This window comes from Empidonax traillii, unplaced genomic scaffold (genome assembly GCF_003031625.1).
Source record: "Empidonax traillii isolate 1590-97213 ecotype Southwest subspecies unplaced genomic scaffold, ASM303162v1 scaffold75:size1520028, whole genome shotgun sequence".
Lineage (NCBI taxonomy): Eukaryota > Metazoa > Chordata > Aves > Passeriformes > Tyrannidae > Empidonax > Empidonax traillii.
The window spans coordinates 987,603-1,001,314 of NW_020955268.1; the positions used below are offsets into that span (position 1 = coordinate 987,603).

Genomic DNA, 13,712 nt, shown 5'->3' on the forward strand with positions numbered 1-13,712 from the left:
TTCCACTTTTTCGGTGTTCTTATGTCATTTTGATTTTGGTGTCCAAAATGTTTTTTTGTAAATATAAGTGGAGATTGTGAAGAGTATGTGATGAATGTATATAATATATGTATATATGTCTATAAAATATTATAGACTCTTCTTTAGTGTTTCATGGATGTGATGGTGGAATGCTCTGGGTGCAGATGTCCAGGTGTTGGTAGTGAGGGGCTCCAGGGGTGATGTGCATAAGGAAAGGCCAATGCTGCTCTGGAGCTGTTCTTGGCAGCAACAAAAGAGACCCAGCACAGGATACAACCAAACCCTCCATCAGCAAAGGGTGGTGCTACCTCTGGGAGAGTGTGTTTTAAGAAGGGGAAAATGTTGCATGTCAGTCTGGTTTAAGGTTAAACAAGGGAGAGAAACAACCTGTGGACCCCAAGGTGTTTGATGAAGGAAGCAGAGAAGGTATTCTAGTCACTGGAGCAGGTGAGAGAATACTTACAGTGGAGTAAGTATTCTCTTGAAATTTGTGGAGGACCCCATGCCAGAGCAGGTAGATAGTTCCATGAGGAACTAGAGCCCTTAAGAGACCCATACTGGAGGAGTTCCTGAAGTACTGTAGCTTGTGGAAGGGACCCCATGCTGGAGCAGGCAAAAAAGTGCAAGAAGGAAGGAATGACTGATAGGAAACAATAGGAATTGACGTCTCACTATCCAATTCTATTTTTTTTGTCAATAAATTAATTTACTGTTCCTGAAGGCAGGTCTTTTTTTTTTTTTTTTCTGTGGTGATAATTGGTAAGTGATCTCCCTGTGTTGGGAGTAACCTGGATGAGGAACAGGAGTTTAGAAGGTGGAAGGAAGCACTGTCCGGCAACATAGACCAGACAGCATCAGACAAACAGACTTTAGATTGTGAGCTCTCCCTCTTTCATGGGGGAGAATAGGTTTCTCTGATTGGCCAATGTCCAGTTAGAGATTTGTAGTTTTCCTAGTTAAGAACTTAGTAGTTATCTGAAGGTGCATGTATCCCCCCTATTAAGTAAATCAATCTTAAATCCTATCCAATGCCCTGTCCAAATTTATATATATACCTATCCCCTTTTTCCAGAACCTTCCTTAACTGCATATAAACCCCCTCCATTTTGTAAAATAAAGTTAGATCAGCTTTAGCACCCACAGCTGGTATCTCTGTGTGATTTGACCTCTGAGCTCGGCCGATACACCACCGGGCACAATGAGAGAAACTGCAGCTCAGCAGTGAACCCGCTGGTCTGAGAAGACCCCTGAAATCCCAAACCGTGTTATCCGTGTTTTTATCTTCACAGATCATATTTTAATCTTATTTCTCCCCTGGTCCTGTTGATGAGGAAGTGTGAGAGAGCAGCTGGATGGGGGCCAAAGTCAACCATCACAAGGAAGGCCTTACCTTCTTTAGTCAGATGTTGTTTCAGATGTGTGTAGTTTTTTAAAGTTTCCTAGCAGGACAGAAACCAGCTTACCACTGGAAAGTTTTAACTTCTGTGATGTTAAAGTAGTAAATGACTCATTCAGGCTTTTGTTGTGGAGAGAAATTGTTTGTTCTAGAAATTTTGTCAGGTGACTAATCATATTCTAACACAGAGTTAGAACTAATTAAAGTTTAGTTTTTTAATTAGAATGTCAGGAAAAGGCTTGTCCAGTGACAGCTCATGCTTATATCTTTTCTTCTTTCTTAAAAGTAGACCACAGCTAACAAAAAAAAAAAAAAAAAAACAAACCCAAACCCTAAAAAACTGACATTAGTAGGCTCTGTTTGGTGCTGTGTGGTGTTCCCTAAATTTCATAGGAACTTGTTAAAGTTACTCTACAGTTGCTTTATTTACCTTTAACCTTCTCATTTGCATTGAAAAATTAAATATGTCCTCTCTTGTACCATTATTGTACTGGGCAAGAGTAGATATACAAGGAGCTTTGTTACAGGCCCTGGGTATAGTTATGAATGTTTTTTTCTTGGTAGTTTTTTTCAGTTCCCTTTTCTGAGCTTGACTTTTGCCTTGATCTCTCTCATGCTGTTATTCCTTCTTACTGCTTGTTTATTGCTTGTTTTCTTCATTTTCTGCATTCCTATTTAGTGTGCTGTGCTTTTCCGCATAGTCCTTCATACCCTCCTGCCCCAGCCATTGTGAGCTGCCATAATTTTTAAAAGTGTTTTAAGGCTCTTAATCCTACTGTTTGTCTAATCAATTTCAGTTTCCTCAGAATAGAGCCTGCCAAATGCTCCTCTTCCTGTCAGCTGTGTCTTGGGTGTCCTGGTGTGACTTGAAAGTTGCTCTCATTTGTCATTTTTCTATTCATTTGGCACGTTATCTCTCCCTCTGTAATGAACAAACTCATCCATTTTCATTGAAAACAGCTTTGGTTTTTAATAGCAGAACTGTTTTTCTGAATTCATGTTTTATATGCCTTGGGTTTTGTTTTTTTTTTTTTAGATGCTGGATGTCTATGACATTCTTCCTTTTGATAATCCAGATGGTGGCGTTTGGAAACAAGGATTTGATATCACATACAATGAAAATGAATGGGACAGTGAACCACTTCAAGTTTTTGTTGTGCCTCACTCCCATAATGACCCAGGTAATATTTTAACTTGGTTGATTTGACTACCTAGAGCCTTTTGAATTAAGGAAATATATTGCCATTTTTGTCAAGGTTTGGGTTTTTTTTGAAGTATATTAGTTAATATGTTAGATTAAATCTATCTATCTTAAACAGATGTATAATTCTGGTGCTAATGACAACTGTTATGATACAAATTGTACATCTACTTATTTAGTAACCAGAGTAGAACTTCATTGTTGATATTGGAATGTAATACGAATTTTCTGTGTTCATCCTTCTGGTAACCCATTCAGTTTATTCAGTGCTTCATTATTTGCTGTTCTTATTTTGACTTTTGCACTGTCACAGATATGTAACCCTTAGCCTGCGCTAAAGAACTATGCTTTTGGAAGATGTGACGATGGTAAATCTCAAGTTTCTGACTGTAACACTTCCTTTACTGTTTTGTGCACACCTCCAACCTCCAGCTGGATAATACAATGTCTAGATTTAAATAGAAAACTAGGTATACCTACCTAATTTCACTTCTTCATCTTAACTCGATGTTATAAAATAGAGAAATGTTCCCTTTTTTTGAAATTACTGTCAAATTTACCAAAAAGCAGTGAAATATACTGGTACAGTATAGTCCTGATACATATACACTGAACATGAGAAGCTAGTCGTTGTTATTGTAGAAAGCCACAACTTCAGTGATATTAAATTTTACTATTGTGTATCTCTAACAATTTTGTTTGTTGTTTGAACATAAGTGGTTTTTATCTGTTCATATCTAGCATTTTCAAAGAAAATGAACACTGGAATTTGGAGGCAGTGTATTGTCCAGTTATGACAGCTAAATTAACAAAGTATGGATATAGTATAAAGAAAATATTCACAGTATTAAGTGAAGTTTGAACTGCCTATCTGTAGAACTGTCTTGAAACCTCTGTGCATTTATTTTCTCTCTGGTTGTAGTTCTTCTAAAAACTTTCCTAGAAAGAAGCAACTCTGTACAGATACCTAATGAGTCCAAAGCAATCCCAGAGGAATATACAGAACTTCTCATTCTCTTGGTTCTCCTTAGAAAGGGCTTTGGAGATTACCTGTGTCCTTTCTGCTGAAGTTGGTAGGACAATATTCTATTGAGGCTGTTGGCATCCTGCTAGAGACCAGTTACCTGGTCTGGTGTCACATCCGTCCTTCTGGAATAACTTTAGCTGAATTGAACAAAGACCCTGTGCACAGTGTAGGATGAGGCAATTTGTCAAGAGCGTGATGCTTGGGAGCTGCAGGGGAATATCCTGAGGAAAACAGAAAACTTTACCAGTGTCTATTCAAGTCATGAAATTCAGTAGGGACTCAGTCTCCTGGCACTGATATTTTTTTTTTTTTTTTGCACATTTTATTTCTACAGACACTTTTTCTACAGGTCCTAGTAATTTAAATTTTTTTAAAAATTATTTTATTTTTAGTTGATTTACACACCATTAGTAACTGTCTTTCAGTACAGAATGCATTGGGCTGATTTCCTCTGTGGTGCCTGGTCTGTCTCATCAGTACTTATATGGAATTTACCAGTTTCTGTTGCCATTATGGAAAGACTCGTTGGAGCTAACCTTTGGCTCTCTAACTTCCAGCCTTCTCGCTTTCTACTTCACATCTATCTTTGAGTCATGCCTCCTGCAATCAGCTGTGGTAGGTTTCATAGCCAACATCTTTTGCATATGACAAGCTTTAGCACTGCGTACCTTAGTAGTACTTGGTTCATCCTGTAGCACCACTTTTGTTTCCCAAAAGTGACTCACTGAATATTCATTCTGAGGAATCTGAGAAATTTGAGTTTACTGAACCTCTTGTCACATCAAGATTATTGTTCTACAGAGACAACTGGACAGGCTGGATTGATGGACCAAGGTCAGTTGTATGAGGTTCAACAAGATGAAGTTCTGGATCCTGCTGTTGGATCCTGACAATCCCCTGCAGCGCTGCGGGCTGGGGGCAGAGTGGCTGCAAAGGTGCTCGGGGAAAAGGACCTGGGGGTGCTGTTTGACAGTGGCTGAACATGAGGCAGGAATGTGTCCAGGTGGCCAAGAAGGCCAAGGGCATCCTGGCTTGGATCGGTAATAATGTGGCCAGCAAGACCAGGGCAGGAACCATGCACCTCTACTGGGCACTGGTGAGGCCACAACTCTAATTCTGTAATTGCTTTTGGGCCCCTCACTACAAGAAAGAAACTGAGGTGCTGGAGTGAGTCCGGAGAAGGGCAATAGAGCTGAGGAAGGGTCTGGAGCATAAGTCTGATGAGGAGCAGCTGAGGGAGCTGGGGGTGCTTAGCCTGGAGAAAAGGAGGCCCAAGGGAACCGTATCACTTACTACAACTACCTGAGAGGAGGGTGTAGCCAGATGGGGGGCAGTCTCTTCTCCCAGGTAACAAGAGTAGATGGAGTCAAGTTGTACCAGGGTAGGTTTAGATTGGATATTAGGAAAAAATTCTTCACTGAAAGGGTTGTTGAACGTTGGAGCAGGTTGCCCAGAGAAGTGGTGGAATTGCAGAAGTGTTCAGAAAAGCATGTGAATGTGTCACTGAGGGACATAGTTTAGTGGTGAACACAGTGGTTGGACTTGATTTTCTTGGAGGCCCTTTCCAACCCACATGATTCTGTGATTATTTTGGTAGATACTACCATCTGTCATTACAAATTACAGTCCTCCTCACTGTGTGCCAAACAGGGCACATAGTCTGGAAGCTGTTGTTGGCTCAGCTGGCCAGTAGCAAAGGCTCTCAATATCAGATTGTGCTGGAGGAGACTTCTTCAGAATCTCTGGATTTTTAGATATGTGTCTTTTGAGACTAGGGGACTGAACAGCTCTATGTTGCTTCTGTTCTGCTATTGAGAACAGTGAAAACTGTCCTCAAAATAGCAGAATAGTTGAGAACATGGACTCATCTCTTATAAACCTCCAAATTGGGACAAAAGTTGAGAAATGCCTTGAGCTTCACTATATATTTGCCATGATGCTTGAAATATTATACTAGCTTTTGGAAGGTCAGAAAGTTTTCTCCAGGTCCAGAGACCCTCTCTGTGGCATTCTTCTCTATCAAGTTTGGGTTGTCTGTGTTTAGAAAGCCCAACCAACCAAAAAAAAAAAAAACTAACAAAAAAACCCCACCTCAAAGCCCCCAAGCAAACAAGTAAAAAAACCCAAACAAACACCCCCATAGCAATAAACCAACCAAAAAACAAGAAGTCCCAAGCAAACAACAATCACAGCACCAAAAATACCAACCAAAAAGTCCCAATGAAAAAAGCTCAATCAAAACCATGCACCCTCCCACTATAAAAGTCTGTGAGTCACCAAAATTACTAAATTTCTAAGACAGATGAAGCATAAATACTCCTCCGTAGCCAGAGGTAGCCCCAACAACACCTTTTCCTCTTTAACTTTTTGTGTTGTCAATCATCGAATTTTCTGTACTTTCCCAGTAGGAATTTCCTATTTACCTAGGAAGTATGTAAGTAATGTGTCTATTTCTTAATTTTACAAACAAATGATGCCTCTTGGTGCACCTGAGAGCTCTGTGTAAGGACGTTTAATCTGTTTTTCCCTTTCCAGCATTGCTCTGGCCTTCTTCCAAGCACAGGCCATAGTGAACATAGCTTAAGAGATATATTTTTATATGCATTTGTACATCTATCTTGGAGGGAGTAATGAGTAAAATCTATAGTAAGATACTTATTCTTTCATGTCTCAGAGAAGTCCTCCTCGTGACTGGCCCTTCAATAACAGGGCTTGAAGAATTCTTTGAAGTTATGGGAGCTGCCTCCCATCTTTCTGTTGCAGTTCTTTCCCGGCATGTGTTGTTCACGAGGGCTTGTCTGAAGTCTTAATGCTGTTGTCAGTCGCATTTAAGAGCCGACTTCCTTGCTGGTGTCAGGTTTTTGTTCCTAAGTCTTCCTTCTTAATATGTAAATTCTTCATGCCTTTACTATAAAATTGTATCTATCAATATACCAGCAACAACTAAAAGCAAGAAATCTGCCTCTCATCACACATACAATCTAAATCTCTCTCAGCAGGTAGGCTTCTCTGTTGGTACCTAATGGATTTAAACTGAGAGATAATCCTGGTAAATGTAAATGTTCCTTCACCAAAGGTGATTGTGTGAGACTGGTTATTGTTTGTTTTTGGAAAGAGTGTTATCGTAGAAATCTCCTGACTTGATACTGTTTTTGGTAAGGACATTTCTGTGCAATTGTCTAGGAAGTGCAGTATGAAACTGCACTTGAAAGAGGGAAAATTTGTCTGTAACAAACATCTGAAATCTCTTGTATAGCTAACGGTTACATTATTCCTTTCCCAGAGGACTAAAAAAGCATTGTGCAAAGGAAATGCATTCTGGAAAAAAAACCTTAAGGCATCATGAACCTATAGTGTAACAATGTGTAAAAGATATTTACTAAGAAATGGGGTCAGTAAAGATATTAGCTGCAGAGGCTCTCAATTCTCATTACGTTTTATGTTTTCTTGTTTGAGGCTACTTTAACTTTTCATGTAACCAGTTATGCTAGTGAGAATATGCAGCTCAAAGGCAAAGAAACTGCCTTGAAATAATCTTATCTAGTGGGTGGCATCCGTGCTTGTGGTGGGGGGTTTAGAAACTAGGTAGTCCTTTCCAATCCACGCCATTCTATGAATCTAAGAAACAGAATCCATAGGGAAGGTGGTCGGTCTATATTCCATGTTCTTTTTTTGAGGGAGGATGACTGAATGTGCTGTTGCTCCGAAACACTAAGTTCTTCTTAATCTGGGTTAATTTCTTTCATATGAGTTTAATCATGACCTGCAGACATGGAGTCTTTATGTTTCTCCCTACAGTAGCTACTGTGTTTACCTATTACTGGAAAATAAGCTTTGAGAAGGAGTTCCCTTCATACTTTTGTAGAATGGGTCCCCTTCACACTTTTGATCGGTCATGGCATAATTGTCTTTTAGTTGCTGGCAGTTGAGGAAGATTTGAGCACCTTAGCAGGGTGTCTGAGCACCTTAGCAGGGTGTCTGATCTGGGGAGAACTCACCCAGTGCAGGTTAATCTCAAACCATGGAGAGAGGTTCGGTTGTTGTGTGATACTAGGACCATCAGATAGATGGCATTTCTTTCTGGAGCAGATTAAGGAGTGAGCATACAACCTGCTGTACTGGCAAACCCATTATGCCAGCTGTCACATGCTTCAACAGCAGTTTCTTGTGACTGCCTGAAGTGGATTGGGCAGGTAAAATCCAGAGAGGAGAACTCACTCAGGAACAGTGAGATTGTCAACCAGCACAGCTGGATTTGAAAGATGATGTTCAGCTATGACCCAAGGAGTTGAAAGACACCTCTAGCATCTATTGCTCTGCCAGCAGTGATGATTTTGGTAATGACTTGAGATTTGTGAGCTTTGTAATATATGTGTACCAGATCAGAGTATTTTTTTCTCAGTGTGGCTACAGACCTAGTATAAACAGCACTTAAATGTTATTGAAAGTGACTAAAGTAGATTTTTCTCTTGGTCTCTCCACCCTTGTGGAAGTGTATGGACACCTCTCAGGACTAAATACTACTTTTTAACACTTTATTAATTATTGGTAACATCAGTAACTTTGCCTTTCTAGCACTCACATTAACAACTATTTAAGACAGTCTCCATTTCTCTGTATACTCCTATGAAGTTAGCAACTTTGATTTCATTTTTTCTTTTTCTTAGGTTGGCTGAAGACTTTTGATGATTACTTTAGAGATCAGACACAGCATATTTTAAATAACATGGTTATAAAACTGCAAGAAGACAATCGAAGGAAGTTTATATGGTCTGAGATTTCCTACTTTTCAAAATGGTGGGACGGAATAGATAGCCAAAAAAAGGATACTGTTAAAAGGTTTGAACACGGAACTATATCTTATCTTCCATGTATCATGCTATAAGATTTATGTATTTGACTACAATGTAAACTTGATATTTCAGTTTGCTCTGATGGAGAATTGCTAGAACAGTTGTCTGCTTCAGTTCTGACTTTTTGGACTTGGTTTGGGTTTTTTCCAGTTACAAAATAGAAATCTGTTCAGAGAATTGAAGACAAATTACTGAGTTGCTTAAAAATTTGACTGACTGTTTCCATGAACAACCATGAAGATATCATTCAAGTTGTAATGGATTTGTCATTACAAACTCTATTTGCAGTCACATGAAAGTATTGACCATGGAATAAATATGATCTTTCATACTAGCTGTTTATGTATTTTTTCCTTAAGTTATAACAATTATGTTAATAATCATGAAATGAGATTTTTGTTTGTTTTTAAATATGTGGAGTCTTTTATAAACATTCAGCTGCTATAATGGTAAAGTTATAAAGAAGTAAAAGATTTGCCTAGATATTGAGACAAGAAAGCAGGCTTCTTGGATAAACTTGAAGTAAAGATCTAGTTTGGAGTTTTCAGGAAGTGGGGATTTTTTTTTTTTATTTTGCTTTAAGACAGAATCTAACAGTTCTTGGCTCATCTTTGTGATGCCCTCCTTCTCGTGCCCTGCTTCCAGATGCATGTGTTGCAGTATACTGCAAGTCTGTTAGATCTTCACAACTGTAAAGGTTAGGTAATGCTGGAAATCTGGGGAATTACATAGAAAACTAGTCATTAAAAATTTATGTACAATGCATGTGTTATAGCACAGCTATATGTTATAGCATGGCTGTTGTTTTTTGACATTAAAGAGATCTCTTGTAACACAGAAACAGTAAATGATAGAGACTAGGTAACTGTGTCCTCTCTTCAGAGGAGTCAGGTATTGGTTAAGCTGCTCTAACTTAAAGAAGTACCCATGAGATTATTTTTTACTTATGTTTTTCATTACTCTTATGGGTATTACCTATGATGTGACAAAGTTTTGATAAGTTCACTGTATTTCTTTCTTGAATTCATTAAAGATTTATATGCTAGTGTACAGTGTAAGTGCTGAAACTGTAAGGACAACCTGATGTTGGAAATGTGGTCATTATGTTCACTGACAGTAGAGAAACTGGATTATCCTGTGATCTGTTTCAAGAAGGCATTTTAATGAGTGAGATAGTGTGAAGCCTTTATAGAGACAATAAACCTCAAAGATCTATCGGCTTTCTAAAACTCTAAAAAGAATGTTAAATCAAAGATGGGGAGATAGTAGTAATACTTGAAATGTGCAGTATCTGGGTATCTTGCTCAATTAATCTTCAGTAGTGTGGCACATACATTTTTGTAATGTGATCTACAGGAAACAATGTTCTTCCTGATTTAAAAAAAAAGGTATCTAATATGGTACATGCAGTAGAGGTGGTTTTCATTGCACAGAGGCATTAAAATGTCATTGTTCAACTATTCATTATTCCCCATTTGATTAAAGAAATGTAATCCAATGATGGAAGTAGTACAAGCAATTTAGGTTTTGGCATCACCTCACTGGTAAATAAATGTTGGGTATACAGAAGTTGCTTTTAAGAGTGTGTTTTCATATGGAAGATTCTGAACAAAATTTACATATTTTTCAGGTTAATAAAAGATGGACAATTTGAAATAGTAACAGGAGGATGGGTCATGGCTGATGAAGCCTCTGCTCATTATTTTTCTATAATTGACCAACTAATAGAAGGACATCAGTGGCTAGAAAAGAACCTTGGTATGTATATTGATCTAAAATTTGACTACACTAATACAGGAAGTCTGGTGTGGTTTCTTTTTTTTTTTTTTTTTTTTTTTTTTTTTTTTTTTTTTTTTTTTTTTTTTTTTTTTTTTTTTTTTTTTTTTTTTTTTTTTTTTTTTTTTTTTTTTTTTTTTTTTTTTTTTTTTTTTTTTTTTTTGAGTGGTTTAGAATGCTGTCTTTGCTTTACTTTCCTGAAACAATAAATCAGACCACTTACAGGAGTCCAGTATTTGCAATTTGTGATTGCAGAGAGAAGTTCCTGGGCAAAGGGCATTTGAACAATTTTGTTCAGAACATTTTTTCTTGATCAGTGTAAGATATGCATAGAATAGTGGCATAACAAAATATTAACACTAGATCATGCTGAGTTTTAGAAACCATTTCTGTCTCACTAACAGTTTCCAATTGCCATTTCACAGTTTTGAAAATCATGACAAAGGTCTTAAAATGAGTGAAAAATTTAAATTTCCTTCATGTGTTGGGATCTATTCTGCAGACTTTCTTATTCATTGGGTTCTCTTACGTAAAGCTTTTTAAAAAAGTAAATATGAAGTTCAGATGTAGCAGTGGTAGTAGTAGTAGTAGTTATAAACCCTAAACTGATTGTAATGTTAGAATTGTTCTTACTTTGAAAAATAAAAATGCTGCTATTGCAACTTGGAGGGATTACTGACTGCAGTTACATTGACTGAACTGTTTTATTGGCTTTGGGGTGGATTTTTTGTTTCATTCCATAAGTAGAGATAACTCTTTGTATATAGAAAATATTTGTACAGTGATTTTAATAATAACATTATTTCACACAATTAACTGAAATTATTTTGGAAAGCTGTTCCACCATTTTTCTTAGGTTGCAATTTCCATAAACACAGCTTGACATAATTGGATGGGGGAGGAAAGACCTAATGCAAGGGTATTGCATTCTTTACTGTTTTGTTTCTTTTTTCAAAAAACAGTAAAAATTGCCAAAGGAATCATGCTGAAGAACCAAGAGTTAGTAGGTTCTTTATTTACTATGTGAAGTTCAGAGAAAAGAGAGTATTAATTAATGTGATTCTATTGACCACCAAATAATAAATCAAAAGAAAAGTTATTTCCGGAGCCAAAAAACATTAATGTTATTTAAATAACAGTGAAATTTTGACAAGCTACAGCATCAATCCATCTGCATCTGTTCATTTTCCTTCAGCTTTCTTTCTCAATTGTAACATCTGTAAGTGATTTAAAGTGGAAAGGGAGATGTGTTTCAGTATGATTCCAAGTAAAGATGTTCAATGCACAATTGAAATAGTGTAGCAACAAGGAGTACCAATGCTGCATATTTCTATTTAGTTAGAATGTTTTGCTTATAAGATATTTGATTTGTTTATTTGTTTGTTTAATTGGTTATCTGTTTAATTCTATCTTGTTAATTTCTGGGGGTGTCTGCAGGAGGCTTAATAGTAAACTGTATATCTTCTTGGAAATATTATCTTTAGTGCTCTGATTTGAATATATTTGTATAGCTTTCTTTGAGGCAAAAGTAAAACTTCCTCTCCTTTTTGCTTTTTTCTTATGTCAACAGGAGTAAAACCAAAGTCTGGCTGGGCAGTTGATCCTTTCGGGCATTCACCAACAATGGCTTACCTTCTGAAACGCACAGGATTTTCCAATATGCTTATACAGAGAGTTCATTACTCAGTTAAAAAATATTTTGCGACACAAAAGACACTAGAATTTTTTTGGAGACAGAACTGGGGTATATGTTTTTCCTTTATATCAATTAATTTTTTTTAATTTACTCAAATAAAATGCAATGAGAACTTGAAAAAATACTATGGAAATTTTTACAGAATAGGCTTAGAGGAGTAAGTCTAAACTTAAAAATTTTAAACTTGCTGTTCTGATTAAAAAAAAAAATCCAAACCTTTTCATCTAGCTTTTTCTTTTCCTTCCCTCCTACCCCCTTGTTTTCTTAATAAAAGAAAGGGAATGAGAATACCTGCGAGGTAGGAAAGGTGTTAAAACCCAGTATTATTGCTATTGTTTCTCTGATCGTTTTTCTTCATTTTCATTTGTGCTTTTACTTTCTCTTATTTTCATTCTTTCATGTTCCTTGCAAGTATGCATAAAAAAAAAAGTACTAGTGGGAAATTCTTTTTCTGCTTTCATTTTTTTCCCTTCCTCCTACGCCTTTATTTCCTTCTATAAAAGTGTAGGAGAAGGAACATTTCTACTAATTCAGATGTTCTGCTAATGAGGTAATGACAGCAGGGTGATTGGCTTTTGGTATGGTTTTTTCTTTGCTTTGCTTTTTTTGATTTTATTTTTCAGTTGTTGCTTTGATTCACTCAAAGTATTAAAGATGTGCTTGGTTACCTCCAAAATTCTGAAAATCATTAGTTTTATCTGGGTAAAAAAACCCTAACATTTTGTTGTCATCTTTTGCAATCAGCTCGTGCTTGATTATAATATCCCCATCTTGGTTGAATTTGTGGGTTTATCATCCTTATATATGTATATAAGGTACCCACCAAGGTAGACTCAAGGTATAGATATATCAAAATAAGAAGTTGTATAAGAAATTGTCTTGATCTGATGTTTTTAGGGCAGTTCTTAGATTAAGAACGTGGAATTAATTTAGTTTTGGCAAATCTGATAGGGTTTATTTTAAAAGTGTACTCTGTGTATTTAATTCCAGATTTGGGATCCAGTACAGATATTCTTTGTCATATGATGCCTTTCTATAGCTATGATGTTCCTCATACGTGTGGTCCGGACCCGAAAATCTGCTGCCAGTTTGATTTCAAACGACTTCCTGGGGGAAGAGTAAGTTGCCCTTGGAGAGTTCCACCAGAAGCCATTCATGCTGGAAATGTTCAACACAGGTACAGTTTTTATGTATTCCCCAAGGGAATAAATTTAAAACCCCCCATAATTATGCTGTTCAAAAATGATATGTAGCATAGCTTGATGAATTTATATAGTTCTGCTGTGTTTTAACAGCTCAGCTTTGTGTATTCGCTCATTCACTGGCCCCATGGCGGGTTTGGGGGAGAGAACCAGAAGAGTAAAAGTGAGAAAACTTGTTGGTTGAGGTAAAGACTGTTTAATAGAGGAAGGAAAAACTGCAAATACATGCGGAGCAAACCAAGCAGCTACTTCTCTGCTTCCAGTGGGAAGGCAGGTGTTCAACTGTCTGCAGGAGAGCAGGGCTCCATCCCATGTGACTTGGAAAGACAAACACATCACTCCAAACGTCCCCTGCTTCCTCCTTCTTCCCTGGGCTTTATGTATTGAGGATGACATCATAAATTATTAAATATCCTTTTGGTCCATTGGGGTCAGTTGTCCCCACGGTAACCCCTTCCAACTCCTTGTGCACCCTGAGCCTGCTTGTTGGTGGGATAAAGTGAGAAGCAGAAAAGGACTTAGCTTAGTGCAAGCCCTACC

The 13,712-nt window shown here is 37.3% G+C and overlaps 1 protein-coding gene across 1 annotated transcript in view; it reads left to right on the forward strand.

Annotated features, from left to right (window-relative positions):
• MAN2A1 (mannosidase alpha class 2A member 1) overlaps nt 1–13,712 on the forward strand; it is a 102,627-nt gene that overhangs the window by 20,694 nt on the left and 68,221 nt on the right. The window contains exons 3-7 of the mRNA XM_027880849.1: nt 2,454–2,598; nt 8,313–8,484; nt 10,129–10,256; nt 11,845–12,018; nt 12,961–13,147. Of these exons, the coding sequence (XP_027736650.1) occupies nt 2,454–2,598; nt 8,313–8,484; nt 10,129–10,256; nt 11,845–12,018; nt 12,961–13,147 (806 nt within the window). The remainder of the gene's footprint in view (nt 1–2,453; nt 2,599–8,312; nt 8,485–10,128; nt 10,257–11,844; nt 12,019–12,960; nt 13,148–13,712) is intronic.